Genomic DNA, 25375 nt, shown 5'->3' with positions numbered 1-25375 from the left:
GAAAGGAGAAAAATGAGAAGGGTGTGTAATATTCGAGAAGGGGTTATGGAGTGGCAGGACATAGAGTTAGAGCTATTGGTTAAACAAGGAGAAGAGAGATGGTCAAAGATTATCGATTCGAGGTACAATAGATGGTATATGATGGTCGAAGGGTTGACGGAACCAGAATATCTGCAAAAAATAAAAAAGGAAGAAAAATGGAGTAGGGTTGTACGGTTCAGAATGGGAGAAGGAGTGAGAGCATGCAGATATTGGATGAATGAAGAGGAGAATTTATGCAGTGTATGTGGATACGAAATGGAGTCATGGACACATGTATTAGAGAGATGTACATGAGAGGAAGAGGGACAGTTGAGTGTGGATGAGTGTGTAAGATGGATCTTGGATGGTAGTGGACAGGGAGTGATGCGGATGAAGAAATTGCATGAAGTAAGGGAAAGCAAGGGAGTAGGGCAGAGCCAAACGGGTGATCCTAAAAAGGGACAGTAAAAAAAGAAAATTGTTTTCAATATCGTGGAAAATGCATTTTTTTTATGGTAAGAGGAAACGGAAGTCCTAGAAGCTCGCTCATTTTAGGAATTAATATCACTACTGTTACTATTGTTTATCCTACGTAATGCGAAAGAGTAGAATATAAGTAATAGTTAAGTTAGACTAAGGATGGAATTGTAAATATATGTACAGGGAGCGGAGGCCCTCAAACCCGTAAAAGGGAGAGATTAAATACATACATACATACATAAATGTATTTTGTTAAGTTAATGTCTTTTACTTGGTAAAAAATTTATCGTCTTGTTTAAAAATTAATTTTAGTAGGTTGCAAATTCAAGTATTCGGTTAAAATATTAACTATTATGTTGGAATTTAATTATTTTTTTGAGATTCTTTTTTTTATTGTACAATTTAACTAATACACTTGAATACTTTATTATTTTAATTGCAAAATTATTTTTTTATTCGAAATTAATTGTTTAAATTGAACATTTAATTATTCAATTCTTGGTTGTAAAGTGATCTTTTTTAGTTGAAAATTCCATTATTAGGTTAAAAATGTATCTTTTTCAATTGAAAATTCAATTTTGTTGTTAAAAATTCATGTATTTTGTTAAAAAAATCATCTTTTAGGTTGAAAATTATTCTTTTAGTTTAACATTGATATATTCCAGTTGAATATTAATATTTTTGTTTTGAAAATTCATCACTTTTGTACATTTATTATTTCATGTGTGTAAAATTATTTGTTTTAACTGAAAATTCAAGTATTCCATTTTTGCTTGACAATTTATCATTTTTAGTTCGAAATTCAAATATTTGGTTGAAAACGTATCTTTTTTTGGTAAAAAATTTTCCTGTTTGGTTAAAACTTCATATCTTTTTAATTTTTAAGTTGAAAATTATTATAATTTTGCTCCCTGCAGGATAACGGAACAAGAAAGTATATATTTCGTTTTGCAACGACGTAAGGGTCATGGAAAAACGAAAGGACTCACCTCTATTTTGGTGGGAACTTTGGATAGTGTTTTTGACACAAAACCACCACCATTCAGAATTTTGCACCAAACCCCAACCTCTGAAGTATATTGGGGTAATTTTCATTCAATTCACACTAATCAAAGACATTTTTTTTTTTGTATTTTCCGAAATTCTGTTTATAAAATTCAATGAAAAAAACGTAATAAATAAAATGAAAAATAAACATATTTATGTATTTTAGTAGTGGCATGTTCTTTAACACATGAGGAGATTTTAAAAGACTGGAAATGGCTCAACGAGAATTTATTGGATACTTTGAAATCTTTTGAAAATGAGGAAGATGTAACAAACTTTGTATGTACAAAAATTCAATCGGTTATAGCAAACAACGTGCCGGATAATCAATTTGCGGATGGTAATGATTTTTTGAAATATCTGGGATATTTAATTTATTTTTCAAAAGAAAAACGTTGCTGCAATTACGTTTTTTCTTTTCTTTTTATTGCAGAAGAAGATCCGCAAGCTTTTAAAACTGTGTCTTTTAAATTTCGCCAACTCTTTAATCTTCCTGTAGATGACAAACTTGTTAATTATTATTCATGCAGGTCAGTATTTTATTAAGAGTGTCTACTCATCTGGAAAACCGGAAAAAACCTGGAGTTGTCTGTACATTTTTTTTTTAAGTCGGATTTTTTCTTAGTCAGGGAATTTCTTTTAAAATCGGGCAGTTTTTTTTTGTATTTAAAGATTTTTTTAATCAGGGAATATATTTTACTGCCAAGGAATGTTTTGTAAATCACTTCATTTTTTTTATGTTGGATTTTTTTTAGTCAGAGAATGTTTTAAAATCAGGCAATTTTTTTAAAAGTCTGAATTTCTTTTTTTAAACTTAGGCAATTTTTTTTAAAGTCAGAATTTTTTTAGCCAGGGAATTTATTTTAAATTAAGGAAACTTTTTTTAATTTAGGCAATTTTGTTTTAAAGTCAAGGAATTTTCTTCAAAGTGACTGATTTTTTTTTATAGTCAGAAAATTTCTTTTAAAACCAGGAAATTTTTTTTTGTGATTGTAAGCTTCTTTTAAAGACGAAGATTTTTTTTAAAGTTAGAGAATGTCTTTTGAAGTCAGGAAAATATTTTTAAAGTCATTCAATTTTTTTTGAAGTTGGAATTTTTTTAAAGTCAGGGAATTTCTTTTAATATAAGGGAAATTTTTTAATGTCAGACAATTTTTTTTTAAAAGCAAGAAATTTTCTTCAAAATCATAGATTTTTTTTATAATCAGGGAATTAAAAATGTAATTATTTTTAAAAATTTAGTTTTATTAGTAAAAAATTATTTTTTATCTGTAAATTTAACTACTACATTTGAATACTTTATTATTTTAATTGCTAAATCATTCTCTATTAGAAATTAATTAGTTTCATTGAATATATAACTATTGAATTTGTGATTCAAAATTCAGTTTTTTAGTTGAAAAGACTGATATGGCTGAGAAGTTAATTATTTTACTGCTGAAATTTCGTTTTTTTTTGTCAAATTAATTTTTTTTTAAGGGAAATTTAAATATTTCATTTTTCGTTGCAAATTTATCTTTTTAAGTAAAAAATTCAAATATTTGGTTATAAATTTATCTTTTTTAGTTGAACATGCAAGTATTTGGTTAAACTATTAATTATTTTGTTGATAATAGTTTTTTTATGGCAAAATCAACAATGATATTTTTTGTTTTGAATTTATCTTTTTGGCAGAAAATCTTAGTATTCTGTTAAAATCTAAAATATTTGGTTGAAAAGTCAAATTTTTCGTCCAAAACTCAACTGTTTTTTTTTAATTAATTTTTTTTAGGGATGCTTAAATATTTATTTTTTTGTTGTGTGCCAATTTATGTTTCTAAGTAAAAAAATTCAAATATTTGGTTACGAATTTATATTTTTTAGTTGAAAATGTAAGTATTTGGTTGAAAATTTAACTATTTTGTTAAAAATCAATGTTTTATAATCGAAAATTCAACTATTTATTTAAAAATGTATGTATTTTGTTAAATTAATGTTCTTTACTTTTTAAAAAATTAATCATCCTGGTTGAAAATTCGTCGTCTTGTTTAAAAATTAATTTTTGTTGGTTGCAAATTCAAGTGTTTGGTTAAAACATGAAATATTTTGTTGGAAATTTAATTATTTTGCTGAGATCCATTTTTTTTATTGTATTCGAAAATTAACAATGATTTTTTTTATTTTATCTTTTTGGCAGAAAATTGTAGTATTTTGTTAAAATCTAAAATATTTTGTTGAAAACTCAAATTCATTCATCTAAAATTCAACTGTTTTTTTCTTAAATTTAACTGTTATTTTAAACACATTTTTTTTGTGAAAATATATATTTTTTCAAGATTGAACTTTTTATTTGAAATATCATGTATTTTACCTAAAAAATCGTATTTTTTCAAATTGAAAATCTACTTTATTTATTTAGTTGAAAATTAAATTAGTTTATTCAAAAGTCGTCCTTTTGAAATGAAAATTCATCTTTTATTGTACAAATTCCATTTTTTATTTTCATAAACAAATCAATTTTAAATTTAAATTTATTTTATTTTATTTATATTAGCAGCAGAAAATTAACCGATTTTTTACAATAAAATCAACTTTTTATGAGAAAATTCGCACATGACACTTTGTCTTCTTTCCATTAAATCTACAATTTCTGCCATCTTTCGTGAAAAATATTTTTTCACTCTAAAAAAAAGCTTCCCGGAACATTTTTTTATTCTGAAAAATGTGGAAGAGTCCTGAATTTTTAAAAAAGAAATTCTGGTAGTATAGCTATGACGTTACTGAATCAATTACCGACCGGGCAAGGTTCCGTTCTGTGTTAAGTTACCGACAGCAGATAATTATCATTGGTCGGTAAGTGGCCCAGTAGCGCCATAGCTATACTACTAACGCTATATACCCTGCTTTAGAGAAAAGTAAAAAAAATTAATTATGTTTATAGAATTATTTATTTATTTAATTGTGCGACGTTGATGAGATATTGAAAAAAGAAAAGAAAAATAAGGTAACCAAACAAATCCCCTTACTCCTCTTTCTTATTTCTTTCGTCTTGTTTATTTTTATTGTTATCTAATCACAATAAAAAATAAAACATTTACAAAAAAATAATCACCGGCTTTTCGGCACTTATAAAACAGCCTTATCAGCGCAAAAAAAGAATAATATCAAAACATGAAAAATATTCGAGCAGATAGGAACAGCAACAAAACCACGATGCTTGAAATTTTGTTCTTTTATTTTTTAAGAACAAACGGTTATCTTTTGTCAAATTTTAATAGGAACATTTTATGGTGGTTGTCCAAATTTGGTCTTTGGCTTCTATGTTTCTATTTTTTGGAATTCTGCACAGGAATTGTCAAAGCTTTTTAAATTTTAATTAAATTTCTAGAAAATTTATAATAAACTCGAGAAATAATATGAATGATCCGCGTGGATTGTTTGCAAAAAATACTACCATAAATAATGTCTGCAAAAAATCTAGAGAATCCTAGAAAAGGTTGTAATTGTGAGGGAATTTTTTGTCCAGAGTTTGAGTAGAGACCCTGAATTGTTTTTAACTAAAAATTGTTGAATTTTTGTAGAGATTTGATATATTAATGAAGGTGTTTATTTGTAGTTACTGGAAATCGCGTTTACCCAGACAAGGATGGCTCTATTTGTCTGTAAATCACATGTGTTTCTACGCATACATTTTGTCGAAGGAAACGAAATTAATTGTAAGATGGGCCGACATTATGGAGCTGGACAAGACTAATTCTCTCTTGTTTCCAGACAGTATTCGCGTAGCAACCCGAGACTCCAAAGAGGTAATTTCAATATAGAAATTAAGAAATATATTTATTTAGGCGAGCTAAATCCATTTTAAATTTAGATACATCAGTATAGTTCAGATAAAAATTAACATAATCCACTCGTGATTCAGAGTATTCCATCTTTAATCCACGGTAAGTCACTTTTAATCTGAAGGAATTAGTATTAGTCCAAGTATGACAGAGTAATCCACTTTCCAGATGGATTAATCCACTTGAAATCGGGAGAAATCCACTTATAATCCAGAGTAATCCACTTTTAAGATGGATTAATCTACTTGTTATTCACAGTACTCCAATCGCAATACACATGTAATCAATTTGTACTCCACCCATAATCCAGAGTAATCCACTTTTGACATGGATTATTCCACTTGTACTCCACAGTAATATGCCTGTAATCCACTTGAAATCGGGAGAAATACACTTATAATCCAGGGTAATCCACTTTTAAGGTGGATTAATCTACTTGTTATTCACAGTATCCAACTTGTAACACACTCTAATCCACTCGTAATCCACTTGTACCTCACTGTAATCCACTTGTAACTTAGGACGAACCACTTGTAATTGGGAGTAATCCACCTTTAATCCAGAATAATTCACTTGTAATCCACAGTAATCCAGGGTAATCCACTTTTAAAATGGATACATCCGCTTGTAATCGGGAGTACTCCACCCATAATTCAGAGTTATCCACTTCTAAGGTGGTATAATCTAGAGTAATACACATTTAATCCACTTGTACTCCACCTTAATCCAGAGTTATCCACTCTAAACTGGATTAATCCTCTTGTAATCAACAGTAATACGCTTTTAAACCAGGGTAATACACTTTTAATATGGAATAATCCACTTGAAATCGGACGTAATCCACTCATAATACATGGTAATCCACTTTTAATATATATGAATCCACTTGTAATTTACAGTTATATACTTGTAATCCACAGTAATCCACTTTTAATATAAATTAATCCAGATTAATACACATGTAATCCCCTTTTACTCCACTTTAATCCAAAGTTATCCACTTAAATGCGGAACAATCCACTTGTAATCAACAGTAATACGCTTTTAATCCACTTTAAATCCAGAGTAATCCACTTTTAATCCAGAGTAATCCACTTGTAAAATGGATTTATTCACTTGTGATCTGGAGTAAGCCACTCATAATCCAGAGGTATCCACTTTTACGGTGGATTAATCTAGAATAATACACATGTAATCCACTTGTACTCCAACTTAATCTAGTGTTATCCACTTTAATATGGATTAATCCACTTGCAATCCACAGTAATACGCTTTTCATACACTTGAAGTAGAACGAAATCCACTTATGATCTAGTCTAATCCACTTTTAATATAAATTAGTCCAAAAAAAAAAACACTTTTAATCCACCGTAATCGAGAGTAGTCCACTTGGAATGGAACTTTATCTACTTATAATCCAGAGTAATCCACTTGTAGTCCACCGTAATACAAAGTAATGCAATTTTAATATAAATTAATCCAGAGTAATACGCTTGTAATTCACATTAATCCAGGGTTATCCAGTTTCAGGTGGATTAATGCGCTTGTAATTCACATTAATACGCTTTAAATCTACTTGAAATCAGACTGAATTCACTTATAATCTAGATTAATCCACTTTTAATATGAATTAATCCACGAAAACACTGGTAATTTACTTGTAATCCAGAGTAATCCACGTGGAATCGGGCAAAACTCAGTCTGAGTAAGACAGATTAATACACTTTTAATCTAGGATAATCCACTTGTAATTTTGCGCAATCCACTTATAATCCAGAGCAATCCACTTGCAATCCAGAGTAATCCACTTTCAATATAGATTCATATATAGTAATACACATATAATCCACTTGTACTTCACCTTAATACAGAGTAATCCACATTTCATATAGAATAATCCACTTGTAATCCAGAGCAATCCACTTTTAAGGTGGATTAATCAAGAGTAACATACATCTAATCCACTTGTACTCCATCTAAATCCATAGTAATCTACTTTTAAATCCACTTGTAATCGGGAGTAATCCACTTTCAATCCAGGACAATACACTTTTATTATGGAATAATCCACTTGAAATCGGACGTAATCCACTTGTAATCCAAGGTAATCCACTTTTAATATGGATTATTTCACTTTTAATCCACAGTAATATGCTTTCTATCCACTTAAAATCGGAAGAAATCCACTTTTAATGTGGATTAGTCTACTTGTTATTCACATTATTCCATTTTTAATCCACCTTAATCTACTTGAACTTCACCGTAACCCACTTTTAACTCAGAGTGAACCATTCGTAATCTACTTGTAATCGGGGCAATCCACCATAATCCAGAGTAATCCATTTTTATGATGGATTAATCGACTTGAAATCGGACTTAATGCGCATATAATCCAGAGTAAGCCACTTTTAAACGGATTAATTCACTTGTAATCTACAGTCATACACTTGTAATCCACGGTAATCCAGAGCAATCCACTTGGAATCAGACTTAATCCACTTATAATACAGATCAATTTACTTTTAATATAGATTAATCCAGAGTAATACGCATGTTATACACTTGTACTCCACCCTAATACAGAGTAATCCACTTTTAATATGGATTCATACACTTCTAATCCACATTCATACTTTTTAATTCACTTAAAATCGAAGGTAATCCACTTGTAATCCACAGTAATCCACTTCTAAATCGGAGTAATCCGCTTGTACTCTACAGTAATACACATTAAATCTACAGTATTTCAGAGTAATCCACTTGGAATCGGACGTAATCCACTTTATAATACAGTGTAATTTACTTTTAATATAGATTAATACACTTGTAATCCACAGTAATACTTTTTTAATCCACTTGAAATCGGACGTAATCCACTTATAGTCCAGAGTAACTCTCTTGAATAAAAAATTAATATTTTTTAGTAGAATATTCATGTTTTTTAAATTGAAAATGTAACGATTTTAGTAGAAAGTTAATTTATTTACTTTAAAATTAAACTTTATTGTATGAAATCCATTTTTTTCAATTAATTTTTCAACTGGAAATTTAAATATTCTATTTTTAGTTGCTTTATCTTTTTTAGTTTGAAAATTCATCTATCTTATTGAAAAATCGTCTCTTTTGGTAGTGAATTAATCCTCTTCGTTGAAAATTCATGATTCTGGTTAAAATTTTATCTATTTGATGGAAAATCAATCGAATTTTTAGAAAATAAAAACATTAAAAAAAAACAATGATCTTTTTTTGGTTAAAAATTTCACTGCTTTGTTAAAAACTCCTCTTTAGGATTGAAAATTCAACTGTTTTGGCAGAAAATTAATTTCTTTGTTTAAAAATTTAATTATATATTTTTTAATTTCCAATTCAATTTTCGGTTTAAACTTTATTTTACTAGAAAATGGATTGTTTGTTACAAATTATTTTTTTTTTGAGTTGAAAATTCAATTTTTAATAATTGAACATTTAATGTTTGCATTATTTATTGAAAAATTATCTTTTTTAGTTGATAGTTCAACTATTTAGTTAAAAGGGCAGTATTTTGTTAAAAATTCGTCTTTTTGGGTAAAAAATTCAACTACTCTGTTAAAAATTAATTTTCTGTGTAGAAATATATTAATTTCGTTAAAAATTATATGTCCTGTTCCAAATTCTTTTTTTTTAAATAATTTTTTTTTAAATTAAAAGTATGACTACACATTCCTTTATTGGTTAATATGTTCTCTTTTTTAGTTTCTAATGTATCTATATGGTTGAAAATTCGTTTTTTGATTTCAAAATTAATTGTTCAAATGCAAAATTGTACTATTCCATTTTTGATTAAAAATATATCATATTTAACTTAAAATTCCACCATTTGATTGAAAATTCATATATTTTCCTTGTAAATTCAATGATTTTGTTGAAATTTTCTTTTTTTAACTTTTGAAAAAATGAAAAAATGAACTTTTCTAGTTGAAAATAAAAATATTTGTTTAGAAATTCTTCATTTTAGTTGGAAATTTATTTCTTTGCTTGGAAATTTTACAGTTTTGTTGAAAAGTTGTTTGGTTTTTTTTAAATAAAAATTAATTTTGTTAATTAAAAATATAACTTCCATTTTTGATTAAAATTTTATGGTTTTTAGTTTGGAAATGAATCTATTTGGTTGGAAATTCTTCATTTCTGTGCTTGAAGATTTTACAATTTTATTGAAAAACTGTTTTTCTTTTTTTTTTTGGAGTAAAAAATTTATTTTTCAAATTAAAAATCTACCTTCCATTTTTGATAAAGAAAATAATTTTTTTTTTATTTCATGTATTTTGTTGAAAATTCATATTTTTCGGTAGAACATTAATTTCATTGGTTAAAAATTTATGTTTTAGATTGAATATCGTTCATTTTAGTTTTAAAAATTTGCCTCTGCTTGAAAATTCAATGATTTTGTTGAATTTTTTTTCTAAACAATTCTTTTTTTTAAATAAAAAAATATAAATATTTCATTTTCTATTAAAAAATTATCTTTTTTCGTTGTAAATAAAACTGTTTGGTTGAAAATTCTTTGAGTTAAAAATTAATCTCTTTACTTGAAAATGTAACTATTTCGTTGAAAAATCGCCTTTTTGTGTGCAAAAAGTTAATTTTTAAAATTAAAAATGTAACTATTTAATTTTTAATGAATAATTTTTTTTTTGTGGTTTGAAAATTCATCTTTTTCGGTAAAAAATTGAACTTGGTTAAAAATGTATGTTTCTGGTTGAAAATCCTTCATTTTCTTGAAATTTTTTTTCTAAAAAATTATTTTTTAAATTGAAAATTTAACCATTTCATTTTCTACAAAAAAAAAATGATCTTGTTTAGTTTAAAATAAAACTATTTGGTTAGAAATGCTTTATTTTAGTTGAAAATTAATCTTTTTGCTTGAAAATGTAACTATTTATTTTTAAAATTGTTGTTTCTTTATAAAAGCTTAATTTTTATATTAGAAAAACGTAACTATTCCATTTTTGATAAAAAAGTTTTTTTTTATTAGAAAATTCATCTTTATGGGAAAAAAAAATTAATCTTCTTGGTTAAAAATTCATGTTTTTTGTTGAAAATCCTTCATTTTGTTGAATTTTTTTTTCTAAAAAATTATTTTTTCAATGAAAAATGTAACTATTCCATTTTCTTTTAAAAAATTATCTTTTCTAGTTGAAAATAAAACTATTTATTTAGAAATTCGTCATTTTAGTTGAAAATCCATCTCATTGATTTAAAATTCAACTATTTTGTTGAAAACATTTTTGTTGGTTTAGAATTTCTTTTTTAACTTAACATTTAAGTATTTCAGTTAAATATTCATTATTTTAGTTGGAATTTAATCTCTCTGTTGGAAACTTGTCGTTATTTAAGTGTTGAAAATTTTTTTTTAACTATTCCTTTGCTCCCACTCTTGATTATGGAAGCCACATTACCGACCGACGATAAGGTATAACGTTTTATTAATTTCAGCCAGATAGGGATCTACATTACCGACTGACGGCATATTAGCACGGAGAAGAACCATTATCGTTTGTCGGTAAATGAGAGAACTCTCCCAGGTATACTACTCATAACCATGAGTCACAACTGCCACAAGTCTTTTTATTATTATTTAAATGTAAATACTTTCAGGAATCCTTTCTTTAGAGTCAAAGAATATAGTTTGTATGAAAGGAAAGATTTTTCCAAACAAAAAATACTTGCTCTTTCCAAAATTGCCCTGTTTATATCGCCTATTTTCCAGGTTATCAATTTTTTTCAGCACTACTTTTCCATGTTTTTACACAAGTCCGAGACGTATTCTTTAATGGAGCAACTGACAAATATCGCTATGAAGCGGTAAGAACAACTGACTCTTTTATTTCGAGCCGATAGGGAGAGAGTGTTCTAGATAGAAATTCCTACCTTACCGACATCGAGAATATTCTAGAGCTGAAGTGGTTCGTGTCTGTGCTAAGTTTCTAGAACACTCTCGAAAGGTTCCGATGACATCACAGATTGATATTGCGCAATTTTGAGAGATGAATTCACGTAAACAACTTCAAGGTTATTTATTATCTCAATTAAGCTTTTCGCGTGTTTAGTACGGATACAACCCATTTCAGCTGTGGAACATTCTCGATGTCGGTAAGGTAGGAATTTGTATCGAGAACGCTCCTCTGCCCTACTATTTAGAATTATTAATAATTAAATTAATTAACAAAGATACAGTGTGGAATATTTTTCAGGCTCATTGATGAAAAGAGTGGCTTCAATCAAGATAGAGATCTTTTGAATAAGTTGAGGTATTTTTAATCTGGAAATTAGAATATTTAAATTATTAAGCATATGGGCGTTTCTACGAAAGTGTCATTTTCTGCAAAAAAAAATTGTGAAAATGATAGGTGATACCTGAAATTCTTAGAGGATTTTTTTATATCTGAAAAATCCTGGGAATGTCAGGGTTTTTTTTTAAGTCAGGAAATTTTCGTTGAAAGCGTGCTTTTTTAAAAAATAATTGCTATATAAAATTGAATTACAATGAGTCTTCATTTTTAAAAGTATCTTAAGAATATTTTATTTAACTATTTTGTTGAAAATTCGCTTTTGTCTAGTTGTAATTAATTTTTTTTTAACTGAAAATTTAACTAATTCTATGTTTGTTTGGAAATTTATGTATTTTGTTAAAACTTTGATTTTTTCCTGATTTGAGAATATTTTTTAACTGGAAAAGTAACTATTCTATTTTTCGTTGAAAATGCAAGTAGTTTGTTGAAAAATTTGTAGAAAATTGGTTGCTTTTGGTAAAAAAAATCAAAAATCTGGTTGAAAATTAATTCATTTTGTTGTAAATTTAACCATTCAATTTTCTGCTGAAAATTGATTGTTTTTTGGCTGAAAATTCACGTATTTAATTGAAAATTTGTTTTCTTCTGGTTTGAAATGAACCTTTTTTGTTTGGTAAAAAGTTAATCTTTCCCAGTTAAAAATTCAACGACTTTGTTACAAATTTATTTATTTTGTTGAAAATGCAATATTTTTACTTGAAAAGTTAGAAATTCGAAACAGTATAAAATAAATTTAATATATTATCCACGTTAATTTTACCCAAATACTGAATTCCGAGTATAAAAAGATAAAATAAAAACTTATTAAAATTCATGGACTTTAGAGGCAAAAACAAGAAATGATTAATTGCGTTTTTCATATTATGTAAGTATTTAATTAATCGATAATGTTAATATATTTAAGAATATTGCATGATATAATTCCTCAAAGCTTTATATTATCAATTGAATCTTTAGAAACTGAAAAAAGAATTATAAATCCAAATTTCTTGTAAATATGAAAAAAAAACATTATTTATAATAAACTCGCGAAAAATATTTCATAAAAGCAGGATAAAACGACAATTTCTTTGGAAACGCACATTTATGCTCTAGATAATGACAATCAATTTTTTTTTGCATTTGACAGCAAAAATGTGCCAAAAAAACCATCATTTCTGAAGCGCGACCTCGACGCAAGAGCACATTCTGAAGCTTACAGATTACAATTCAGGTTACCCGGCAATGAAAAATTGGACGGTTGTGTCGACGCCACTTTATGGACACCATACAACAAGAAACACATTTGGGGAAAAATTTTCTTGTCCCAAAACTATCTTTGTTTTGAAAGTCGAGTAAGTGAGAGGCCTGTTTGGCTTTTTAATTTATTTGTAACAGCACAAAAAGTAGTATAGCTTAAGGTTCTGTTCCATTCTGAGATACCGACCGATGGTAAAAGGATAATCTAGCCGGAATCTGCATTACCGACCGTCAGTAATGCCAGGGTGTCTACTCTTCTGGAAAGTCTGGATTTTTTTTTAATTTCAGGGAATTTTTTTCGAGAAGAAAACCGGGAATTTACTTCTGATCGCAGTAAAATTCAAGTTTTCATTGTTTAAAATATTTAAATAATTTTGGTCAATTGAATAAAGTAATTTCCACTTTATCTACAGTCATAGGGTAACGGCTTTGTTGAAAGTTAATTTTTCTATCGAAAAATTTAACTATTCGGCTAGAAAATTTAACTGTTTTGTTGAAAATATGTTGTTTTTTTTTCGAAAAAAATAGATTTTTAAAAGAAAATTGAACTATTCAATTTTTGGTTGAAAATTTATTTTCTCCCTCATTTTTCAATTTTTATTTTTGTCTCTAATGAGCCGAAATATAAGATCATTTAGAAGTCTATTTTTCAATTGTAAATTTTTTAAATGCTTTTTTTGTATTACAATTTTTTTACAAAAAATAGATTTCTCTTTGAAAAGAAAATTTCTCTGATTGAAAATTTCTCTTTTTTATAAAAATCTCAAATATTTTAGTTGAAGATTCATAATTTTACTTCGAAATTCATCAGTTTGGTCGAAAATTAATTTCTTCAACTGAAAATTTAATTGTTTGAATGAAAATTGGTCTTTTAAAAGAGAAAATTAGACTATAATGTTAAAAATACACATAGTGTGTTAAAAAATCGATTTTTTAAATAGAAAATTATTTTTTTCTTTGAAAACTTAACTGTTATGTTGAAAATTTGTTTCTTTTTCGGTTGAAAATTACTTTTTTGTTTTCATTTCAAAATTTAACTATTATACCAGTTACATATTCCATAATATTAATTAAAAACTTATTTCTTTGGTTGAGTATTTATTTTTTGACTGAAAATTTAATTATTCAAGTTTTTGTTGAAAAATCGTATTTTTTAGTGAAAAAAAAATTATTTTCTTGGCTGAAAATTCATATTTTGGATGGAAAATTCAAATATTCATCATTTTATTTTAAAATCCATCTTTTTGGTTCAAAATCGATCTTTTTTAATTCAAAATTCAACTATTTTGTTGAAAATTAATCTTTTTTAGTTGATGATTTATTTTATTTTTCTAAATCGTATTTTTTGGTAAAAAATTAATTTTTCTGGTAGAAAATTCATATTTTTGATTCAAAATTCAAGTCTTCCAGTTAAAGATTTATCATTACAGATGAAAATTCAACAGTTTGGTTGAAAATTATTTTTTTTATCTGAAAATTTAACTATTTGCTTTTGATTGAAAATTGATTTTTCTTATTTAAAAAATTTAAAAATTGGCCTTTTTTAGTGGAAAATTGATGTATTTTGTTGAAAAATCGTCTTTTTTGGTATTCATTTTTATTTTTTAATTTTAAATTCAGCCATTTGGTGGAAAATTGATATTTTTTAGTTGAAAAATCATGTATTTTGATTAAAAATCCTCTTTTTTATTATAACATTAATTTTCTGGTTGAAAATTAATCAGTTTGGTTAGAAATAAATTTTTTAACTAAAAATATAACTATTTTATTTATGGTAGAAAATAGATCTATCTTAGTTGAAAATTCAAGTATTTCTTTAAAAAATAGAATTTTTTGGTAAAAGATTTATCATTATAGATGAAAATTTCTTAGTTTTGTTAAAAATTAATTTTTCAACTAAAAACTTAGCTATTTTTTTTATTGAAAATTTATCTTTGTTAATTGAAAATTCAAATATTTGTTACAAAATTGGTCTTTTAGTTGAAAATTCATGGATTTTGTTGAAAAAACGACTTTAGAAACATTAATTTTTTTAACTAAAAATTCAAGTATTTGGTTACAATTTTTGTTTAGTTTAAAATACAATTATTTGGGGAAAATTGATATTTTTTAGTTTAAAATTCAACTATTTCGTTAAAAGTTCGTCTATTTTGTTGAAAAATTCTCTTTTTTTCTAGGAAATTTATCTTCTTGTTCAAGAATTCTTTTTTTTTTTAATTGAAAATTTAACTATATGGATGACAAGTAATTTATTTTGGTAAAAAATTGTATTTTTTGGTTGAGCATTGATTTTCTTAACTTAAAACTTAATTATTTCAGTTTTGGTTAACAATTCATCTTTTGCAATTAAAGTTAATATTTTTTTTTGGTTAAAAATTCAACTAATCCTGTTGAAGATTCATTATTTTAGTTGAAAATTCATCAGCTGTGTTGAAAATTAATTTTTTAAACTATAAAATTCAACTTCGATTTTAGTTTGAAAATTCTTTTATTTTTTTTTTTTAGTTTTTTAAAATTATTTATTATTTTATTATTTTTGTTCTATTATTTTATTTTTTTATTCTTCTTTAATTGAAAATTAAAGAAGTGTGTTAAAAGTTAATTTATTTTGTTGAAAAATCGTATTTTTTCAACTAAAAATTTAACTATTTTATTTTTGATTCAAAACTGACATTTCTTAGTTCAAAATTCAAGCAATTGGATAAAAATAATTTTTCTTCGCTGAACATTTATATTTTTTGTTGAAAATTCAACAAAAAATGTAAATATTTAATTTTTTGGTTTAAAGTTTTATCATTTTAATTAAAAAATTATCACTGTGGTTGAAAATTTAACCTTTTTGTTGAAAAAAATTTAACAGAGTATTTAACTATTTAATTTTTGGTTGAAAACTCATTCTTTATGGTATAAAATTAGTTTTTGTATTCAAAATTTTATTATTCCAATTGAAACTAACTATTTTGTTGAAAATTCGTTTATTTTTTGGGTTGAAAATTAATTTTTTTAACTGAAAATTTAACCATTCAATTTTTGGTTGAAAATTCGTCTTCTTTAGTTGAAGATTTATGTATTTTATTTAAAATTTAACTATATCTGTTGAAGATTTATTATATTAGTTAAAAATTCCTTTTATCCTTGCTGATAAATAATTTTTAAAACAAAAATTTAACTTTTCAATTTTTTGTTCAAAATGCATTCTTTTTGGTAGAAAATTAATCTTCTCGGTTGGAAATTCATTTTTTGCTTAAAAATATAACAGTTTGATTAATAAATTTTCTCTCTCAAATGGAAAATATTTTTCCGTTGAAACTGCGCATTTTTTGTTGAATTTCACTGCTCTATTTGTAATTAAGATTTTTTTTTTTAATATCAACCAATATATTTTGAATTGTGAATTAATCTTTTCGGGTTAAGAATAAGTATAAAAAGACGAACTAAAAATTTTTTTTAATTATTATTTTAACTCGTAAATTGTAAGGGAATTTTTGTCCAGGTTTTTAGTAGAAACCCTTTATACCGATTGTCGGTAACTTGGCGCGAAATGGTAGTATAGCTTTGCTATAATACTTTTGCGAATATTTCTGATTATTTAACTTTTGTTATTTCGAGTTTTTATTTATTTATGAACAGGCAAAGCAAGAGGTAAGTGTGGTTGTTCCACTGCGATTTTGGGTTATAAATAACTTTTTGATCTGAAAATTTAACTGAATTCAGAGTATAGAAAGATAAACTAAAAACTTCTTTTAATTATTATTGAAATTCGTGGAATTTTGGGACAAATGCAAGAGATCATTATTCTATAAGTATTTATAATTTCAAACCTTTCTAAATTAAACATATTAATTTAACCAAAGTTATTTTTTCAAATTAAAAAAAAAAGTTATTTAATTTGACATAATGATAGTACTATTGTTGCACAGTTAAATATATAAAAAGATTGACAAAAAAAAAACATTCTTTATAATTAACTCGTGAATTGTCGGAGGATTATTTTCAGGTTTTGAATAGAAATCCTCTATACCGACAAAATAGTAGTATAGTAATAGTAGTTCTACTGCGATCTTGGGTGATTAATAACTTTTTAATCTCAAAATTTAACTGAATTTGAAGTGTAGAAAGATAAATTAAACATTTCTTTTAATTATTATTCAAATTCGTGGACTTCTGGGACACATGCAAGAAATCATTTTTTTCTTAGTATTTCTTATTTCACACCTTTATAAATTAAACATATTAATTAAATCAATGTTATTTTTTCAAATGAATTTTACAAAAAATGAAGAAAAAAAAATTTATAATTAACTCGTGAATTGTCAGGGATTTTTTTTCCAGGTTTTGAGTAGAAACCCTCTATACCGACTGTCGGTAACTTGGCGCGAAATAGTAGTATAGCTCTGCTATGCTACTTTTGCGAATATTTCTGATTGTTTAATGTTTTTATTGCGAGTTTTTATTTATTTATCAACAGGTAAAGCAAGAAGTGTGGTTTTTCCACTGTGATCTTGGCTGGTCGATAACTTTTTAATCTGAAACCTTAACTGAATTTGAAGTGTAGAAAGATAAACTAAACATTTCTTTTAATTATTATTCAAATTCGTGGATTTCTGGGACAAATGCAAGAAATCATTTTTTTCTTAGTATTTTTTATTTCACACCTTTATAAATTAAACATATTAATTAAATCAATGTTATTTTTTCAAATAAATTTAAAAAAAAACTGAGAAAAAAATTATTTATAATTAACTCGTGAATTGTCAGGGATTTTTTTTCCAGGTTTTGAGTAGAAACCCTCTATACCGACTGTTGGTAACTTGGCGCGAAATAGTAGTATAGCTCTGCTATACTACTTTTGCGAATATTTCTGATTGTTTAATGTTTTTATTGCGAGTTTTTATTTATTTATGAACAGGTAAAGCAAGAAGTAAGTGTGGTTGTTCCACTGCGAGATGTGAAACGAGCGGAACCGGCTGATAATCAGTCATCGAATACGTCTGTTGTCAAGTCGATATTAGTCACGACAGGCAACACCTCGTTTCTCTTTTCTCAAATTCACGACCGAGACTTTGTGATGACGAAAATCAAGGAATTGTTGGCAAAGCAAAGTCTGCCGTAAGTTACAAAAACTCGTCTTCTACGATATTTCAAGCCTCGGATTCACTTTAGAGATAAAAAATAGTGCAAGATAGTATCACAAGTTTTTAAAAATAGTTGCAAAATAGTTTAATAGGATTTTCTGAGTACTAAAAAATAAAAAAAAACTTTAATGTTTTTTTAAAGTTTTATTGTTTAGTCTATAAATGATAAAAATTGCTTTTCATTTATCAATTTTTCTCGTTTTTTTCACTAACAATTAAATGAAAACTGAATTAAGAGGATTCTATAAGAAAATCCAACTTTTTTGGTTGAAGGTTTTAAAAATTTTTTTAATTTAAAAAGAATCAAAAAATTTAAATTTAATAATTCATATATTTAACATTTTTAATTTGCGTGATGGAAAATTTATTATTTGGTTTAAACTTAATTTTGTTTTTTTGAAAATTCAACTATTTTGTTAAAAATTTGCCTTTTTTATAGTAAATCAATTTTTTGGTTAAAAATTGGTTCAAAAGTCAACTTCGTTATTGAAAATTAATCTATTTTTTAAAAGTCATTTTTTTGACTCAAGATTCATAATTTTAGTAGAAAATTCCTGTTTTTTTGCTAACATTTTTTTTTTATCTCAAAATTTAACTATTTTATTGAAAATTCATATTTTTGGACTGAAAATTCAACTGTTTCGTAGAAAATTCTTATCTTTGACTTGGAACAAAAACTTAACTTTTTTGTTAAAAATTGATCTTCGTTAGTTTTTTGTTTTAATAGGAATATTTCTTGTTAAAATATCAACTATTATATTTTTCGTTAAAAATTCTGCTTGTTTTATTGAAAATTCAATGCCTTGGTTAAAAGTTCATCTACTTTCTTAAAAGTTTATTTTCTTGTTTGAAGATGCATAATTTTAGTTAAAAATTCGATTAAAAGAACAATTGTTTTGTAGAAAATTTAACTATTTGGTTAAAAATTTAAGTTTTTGTGGTTAAAATTCATCTTTCTGTCATAAATTAAATTTAAAAAAAAATTAAAATCCTTTTTGTTAAAATATGAACTATTAAATTTGTTATAAAAAATTCGTCTTTTTGGATTGAAAATTCAACTCCTGGGTAAAACTACTTTCTTAGAAACTAATTTTTCTAATTACATTATTTTTTTAAACTGAAAATTAAACTTTTTTTGTTGAAAATTCTGTTTTTTTTTCGAAAATTCTTATTTTTCGCTTGAACTAAAACGTAACTGTTTTTTTGTTGGTTAAAAATTTATAATTTTAGATTAAATTTCAATTTTTTAGTTAAAAATTACTTTTTTAACTGTAAATTTCACTATATTGTTGAAAATTAATGTATTTTCTAGGAAAATCATGTCTTTCATTAAAAATAATTTTAAAAAAATTTATTTTTATAGTATAATATAATAATTATAATAATAATTAAATACTACTTAAAATATAAATTATATTAATTTTATAATATAATATTTAAAAAAAGGAATTTCTTTTTAAAGCTAGGGAAAATTTTTTTTAAGGCCGGATTTTTTTTAGAATCAGGAAATTCCTTTTAAATTTATGGATTTAAAAAAAAATCAGGCAATATTTTTATGTTAAAGATTGATCATTTTAGTTGAAAATCCAACTATGTTTATAGTTCAAAATTCTTCATTTAAGTTAAAAATTCATCTCTACTTGAAAATTGAACGGTTTTGTTGAAAATTTGTTTGTCGTTTTCATAAAAAGTTAATTTTTTAAATAAAAAATATAACTGTGTTCTATTTTTGATACAAAATTGATGTTTTCAAGTTTAAAAATAAACTATTTGGTTAAAAACTAATCCACTTTGTTGCAAACGTCTCAAATTTGTAGAAAAGTATCTTTTTTGGTTGAAAATCCATCTAATTTTTTGAGAATTCGTTATTTTTTTTTGGCTATATTTTGTATAAAAAGTAGATTTTGTTAAAAATTAGTTTTTTCTTTTTTTGTTAAAAATTCACTATTAGTTGAAAATTCAACTATATGATTGAAAATTCTTCATTTTAGTTAAAAATTAATTTCTGCTTGAAAATGTAAATGTTTCGTTAAAGAAATTTTGTTTGTCGTAAAATTTTTTTTTAACGGAGAATTTAATTATTCAATCTTTGATACCGAATTATCATTTTTAGTTCAAAATTGAACTATTTGGATAAAAACTAATCCAATTTGTTGAAAATTACTCAATTTTGTTGAAATGTATTTTTTTAGTAGAAAATTAAATTTTTTTAATAGAAAACTTAACAATTTGGTAGAAAATTAAAGTTCTGGGTAGAAAATTTATCAATTTGGTAGGAAATTTAACTTTTTTGTCGAAAATGTATGTAATTTATTGAAAATTAATCTTTTTGTTAGAAAATTTACATATTTAGTTGAAAATTTATCAAATTTATTGAAAATTCGTCTTTCTTGGTAGACAATTAAACTTTTTGGTAGAAAATTTTAATAATTTGTTGGAGTATTCAACTTTTTTTTTCGAAAATTTATGTAATTTGTTGTACCTTAATTTCTTTTTTTTTGAATTGAAAATTAATTATACTAAATAAAAAATGCAGCTGCACCATTTCTGATTAAAAAATAATATTTTTCAGTTTCAAAGTTCAACTCTTTAGTTCAAAAATTTTGAAATCGAAAAATATATAAACTAAAAATTAGTTAAATAAAATTTGTATTAACATCACATTCATTGTTCAAAATATTTAAATGAAAATTTATGTCATTTGTTGAAAATTCGTCTTTCTGTTAGATTATTTTTCGTTTCAAATTGATATATTTTGTTTAAAAAAAGTTGTTTTTCTGGTAGAAAATTAAACTTCTTAATTGAAAATTCAACTATTCAGTAAAAAAATTTATCCATTTCATAGAAAATTGTTTTTTTTTTTTAATTGAATATATATCGTATCAATAAAAATTGTACTACACTATTTATGGTTAAAAATTTATATATTTTTAAATTTAAAAATTAATCGAAAGAAATTGAATAAGTACGTAATTTATTTAAATTGAAAATTAATTCTTCTGACTAAAAATTAATTAAATAAAATTTAGATAAACATCACAATCATTGTTCAAAATTTTTTAATGAAAATAAATATGATTTGTTACAAAATTTGTCTTTTCTAATAGAAAATTAATCCTTTTGGTTTAAAATTAAACTATTTAGTAGAAAATTTGTGTTTTTTTTTACAATTTGTCTTTTTTTGTATGTACAGGTCGAAAATTAATCTGTTCTAGTTGAGAATTTTAGTATTTTCTTTAAAAATCATCATTTTCGGTTATATTTAACTGTTTTTTATTTCAAATTTAAATCCGTTTTGGTTTAAAAATTAAAAATTACATTTCTCGGTGAAAATGAGTATTTTTGCCTTGAAAATTCAAAACTGTTTTGTAGAAAATTCTTCTCTTTGGTTTAAAAAATTCATCAACTTTTATTTTTTTGCCTTGAAAACTCAACATTAGCAAATAAACTTAAAAAAATTGTCAATAGTCAGTTTTGGAAATTTTCAAAAGCAGATATTGTTAAAAATTTTTTTTTTTGTAAAAAATTAATTTTTCATTCAAATTGTAATTTGTTGAAAATTAATTATACTCAATAAAAAATTAAACTACACCATCATTTATAGAAAAATATTTCAATACTTAGTCAGGAAATTTGTTTCAAAATCCGGCCATTTTTTTTAAAGTCCGATTTTTTTTCAGATTCAGTGAATTTTTTTTAAGTCGGTTGAAAATTCATCTCCGATTGAAAATTTAAACGTTTTTTTTGAATAATTGTTTTTTTCCCGTAAAAAATTAATTTTTTAAATAAAAAGTTTCAGTAGGTTCTATTTTTGATACAAAATTACTCTTTTTTTGTTGTTTAAAATTAAACTATTTGTTTAAAAACTAATCCACTTTGTTGAAAACTTAACAATTTCGCGGAAAAGTATATTTTCTAAATGAAAATTTATCTAATTTGTTGAGAATTCGTCTGCTTGACTTGAAAATTCAACAATAGCGAAAAAAAATATGTCAATAGTCAGGGAATTTTTTTTTAAAGTTGATTTTGTTCTTAGGGAATTTATTTTGAAAACTGGCAATTTTTTAAAAGTCAGAATTTTTCGATATATACTTTTTTTATTTATTTTTTTTTTTGTTCAGAATTAATTTTGAATTGAAAATTTAAATATTTCAGTTAAAGATTCATTATTTAAGTTGAAAATTTAACTATATGATTGAAAATTCTTCATTTTAGTTAAAAATTAATTTCTACTTGAAAATGTCACTGTTTCGTTGAAAATTGTTTTTTATTTTGTCACCCAAAATTAATTGTTTTAATTAAAAATTTAACTATTCTAGTTTTGATACAAAAATTATCCTTTTTAGTTGAAAATTGAACTATTTGATTCAAATTTAATCCATATTGTTAAAAATTACTAAATTTTGTTAAAAGGTATCTTTTTGGCAGAAAATTTAATAATTTGGTAAAAAATTCAACTTTTACGTGGAAAATTTATGTAATTTATTACAAATTAATTTTTTTGAGAAAATTCACATATTTAGATGAAAATTTATCTAATTTATTGAAAATTCTTCTTTCTTGGTAGACAATTACATGTTTTGGTAGAAAATTTAACAATTTGGTAGAAAATTCAACTTTTTTTTTGTTGCCTATTTATGTAATTTGTTGAAAGTTAATCTTTTTGTTTGAGAATTTATTTCATTTGTTGAAAATTCCTCTTTTTTGGTAGAAAATTTAATAATTTGGTGTCAAAATAAACTTTTTTGGTGGAAAATTTATGTAATTCGTTGAAAATTAATCTTTTTGTTGGAAAATTCACATAATTAGATGAAAACCTATGTAATTTGTTGAAAATTCATCTTTTTTGGTAGAAATAATCTGTTGGGTTAAATATTTAACAATTTCGTACAAAATCAAACTATTTAAAAAACAAACTTTTTTTTTTAAATTGAAAATTAATCATATTTAATAAAAAATTCACTGCACCATCATTTATAATTGAAAATTCATTTAGTTTGTTGAGAATTCACCTTTTTGGCTTGAAAATTCAACATTAGCGAAGACATTTAAAAATATGTTAATAGTCGGGGATTATCTTTTAAAATCAGGCAATTTTTTTTAAACCCTGATATTTTTGGAGTTAGGGAAATTCTTTTAATTCAGGGATTTTTTTTTTAACATTAGGCAACATTTTCAAAATCGGAGTTTTTCAAGAGTATATTTAGGTAAAATTTTTTTTTTTTTTGGTTAAAAATTCATTTTCAGTTGAAAATACAACTAAAATCGAGAATTTATCAATTTAATTTTAGATACAAAATTGATCTTTTTTAGTTGAAAATTGAACTGTTTGGTTAAAGATTAATTCACTTTGTAAAAAATTACAAAATTCGGTTGAAATATATCTTTTCGGTAGAAAATTCAAGTTTTTTGTCGAAAAATGTATGTAATTTATTGAGAATTTATCTTTTTGTTTGAAAATTTATGTAATGTATTGAAAATTCATCTTTTTTGGTAGAAACATAATTTTTTTGGTAGAAAATTTATGTAATACGTTGAAAATTAATCTTTTTTTGTTTGAAAATTTACATACTTAATTGAAAATTCATCTTTTTTGGTAGAAAATTCAACTTTTTGGTAGAAAATTTATATACATTATTGAAAATTAATATTTTTGTTTAAAAATTTAGATATTTAGTTAAAAATGTATCTAATTTTTTGAAAGTTTATGTAATATATTCAAAATTCAACTTTTTGGTAGAAAATTCAAGTTTTTTGTCGAAAAATGTAATTCATAATGTAATAATTAATGTAATTTATTGAAAATTTATCTTTTTGTTTTAAAATTTAACTTTTTGGTAGAAAATTAAACTTTTTGTAGAAAATTTATTGAAAATTCACCTTTTTTGTAAGAAAATTTAACTTTTTTGTTAGAAAATTTAACTTTTTGGTAGAAAATTCACGTTTTACGTCGAAAAATGTATGTAATTTATTGAAAATTTATCTTTTTGGTAGAAAATTTAACTTTTCATCGAAAATTTATTGAAAATTCAACTTTTTGTTAGAAAATTTAAGTTTTTTGTTGAAAATTCATTTTTTGGTTAGAAAATTTAAATTTTTGGTTAGAAAATTTAACTTTTCGGTAGAAAATTCAGGCTTTTTGTCGAAAAATGTATGTAATTTATTGAAAATTAATTTTTTTGTAGAAAATTTATTGAAAATTCACCTTTTTTGTTAGAAAATTTAACTTTTTCGTCAAAAATGTATGGAAAATTAATGTTTTTTGTTAGAAAATTTAACTTTTTGATAGATAATTGAACTTTTTGGTAGAAAATTCAAGTTTTTTGTCGAAAATTTATTGAAAATTCATCTTTTCGGTTAGAAAATTTAACTTTTTGGTAGAAAATTCAGGGTTTTTATTGAAAATTCATCTTTTTTGTTAGAAAATTTAACTTTTTGGTAAAAAATTCAACTTTTCGGTAGAAAATTTCACTTGTTTGTCGAAAAATGTATGTAATTTATTAAAAATTAATCTTTTTGTTTGAAAATTTACATATTTAATTGAAAATTTATGTAATTTGTTGAAAATTCATCTTTATTATAGAAAATTCAACTTTTTTGTCGAAAATTTATGTAAATTATTGAAAATTAATCTTTTTGTTTGAAAATTTATGTAATGTATTGAAAATTCGTCTTTTTTGGTAGAAACATAAGTTTTTTGGTAGAAAATTTAACAATTTGGTGTCAAAATAAACTTTTTTGATTGAAAATTTATGTAATTCGTTGAAAATTAATCTTTTTGTTTGAAAATTTACATACTTAATTGAAAATTCATCTTTTTTGGTAAAAAATTCAACTTTTTGGTAGAAAATTTATATACATTATTGAAAATTAATCTTTTTGTTTAAAAATTTAGATAGGTAGAAAATTCAGGCTTTTTGTCGTAAAATGTATGTAATTTATTGAAAATTCACCTTTTTTGTTAAAAAATTTTACTTTCTTGTCGAAAATTTATTGACAATTCATCTTTTTTGTTAGAAAATTTAAGTTTTTGGTAGAAAATTCAAGTTTTTTGTCGAAAATTTATTGAAAATTCATCTTTTCGGTTAGAAAATTTAACTTTTTGGTAGAAAATTCAGGTTTTTCGTCGAAAAATGTATATAATTTATTGAAAATTTATCTTTTTGTTTTAAAATTAAACTTTTTGTCGAAAATTTATTGAAAATTCATCTTTTTGTTAGAAAATTTAAGTTTTTTGTTGAAAATTCATCTTTTTGGTTAGAAAATTTAACTTTTTTGGTAGAAAATTCACGTTTTTCGTCGA

General features: G+C 24.3%; 1 protein-coding gene across 2 annotated transcripts in view; it reads left to right on the top strand.

Annotated features, from left to right (window-relative positions):
- LOC117175463 (TBC1 domain family member 9) overlaps nucleotides 1-25375 on the top strand; it is an 80708-nt gene that overhangs the window by 5878 nt on the left and 49455 nt on the right. Inside the window, exons 2-9 of one of the 2 annotated variants that reach the window (XM_033365179.1) lie at nucleotides 1419-1585; nucleotides 1718-1888; nucleotides 1982-2078; nucleotides 5144-5333; nucleotides 11134-11210; nucleotides 11600-11656; nucleotides 12828-13032; nucleotides 17847-18046. In XM_033365179.1, coding sequence (XP_033221070.1) covers nucleotides 1419-1585; nucleotides 1718-1888; nucleotides 1982-2078; nucleotides 5144-5333; nucleotides 11134-11210; nucleotides 11600-11656; nucleotides 12828-13032; nucleotides 17847-18046 — 1164 coding nt within the window. Of the gene's footprint in view, nucleotides 1-1418; nucleotides 1586-1714; nucleotides 1889-1981; nucleotides 2079-5143; nucleotides 5334-11133; nucleotides 11211-11599; nucleotides 11657-12827; nucleotides 13033-17846; nucleotides 18047-25375 lie in introns of both variants that reach the window. The other variant, XM_033365172.1, reaches the window with a different exon arrangement.

Source organism: Belonocnema kinseyi, chromosome 1, assembly GCF_010883055.1.
Source record: "Belonocnema kinseyi isolate 2016_QV_RU_SX_M_011 chromosome 1, B_treatae_v1, whole genome shotgun sequence".
NCBI classification, from domain to species: Eukaryota; Metazoa; Arthropoda; class Insecta; order Hymenoptera; family Cynipidae; genus Belonocnema; species Belonocnema kinseyi.
Note: the sequence above shows the minus strand (reverse complement) of the source record. Positions and strands in the feature narration are given on the sequence as shown.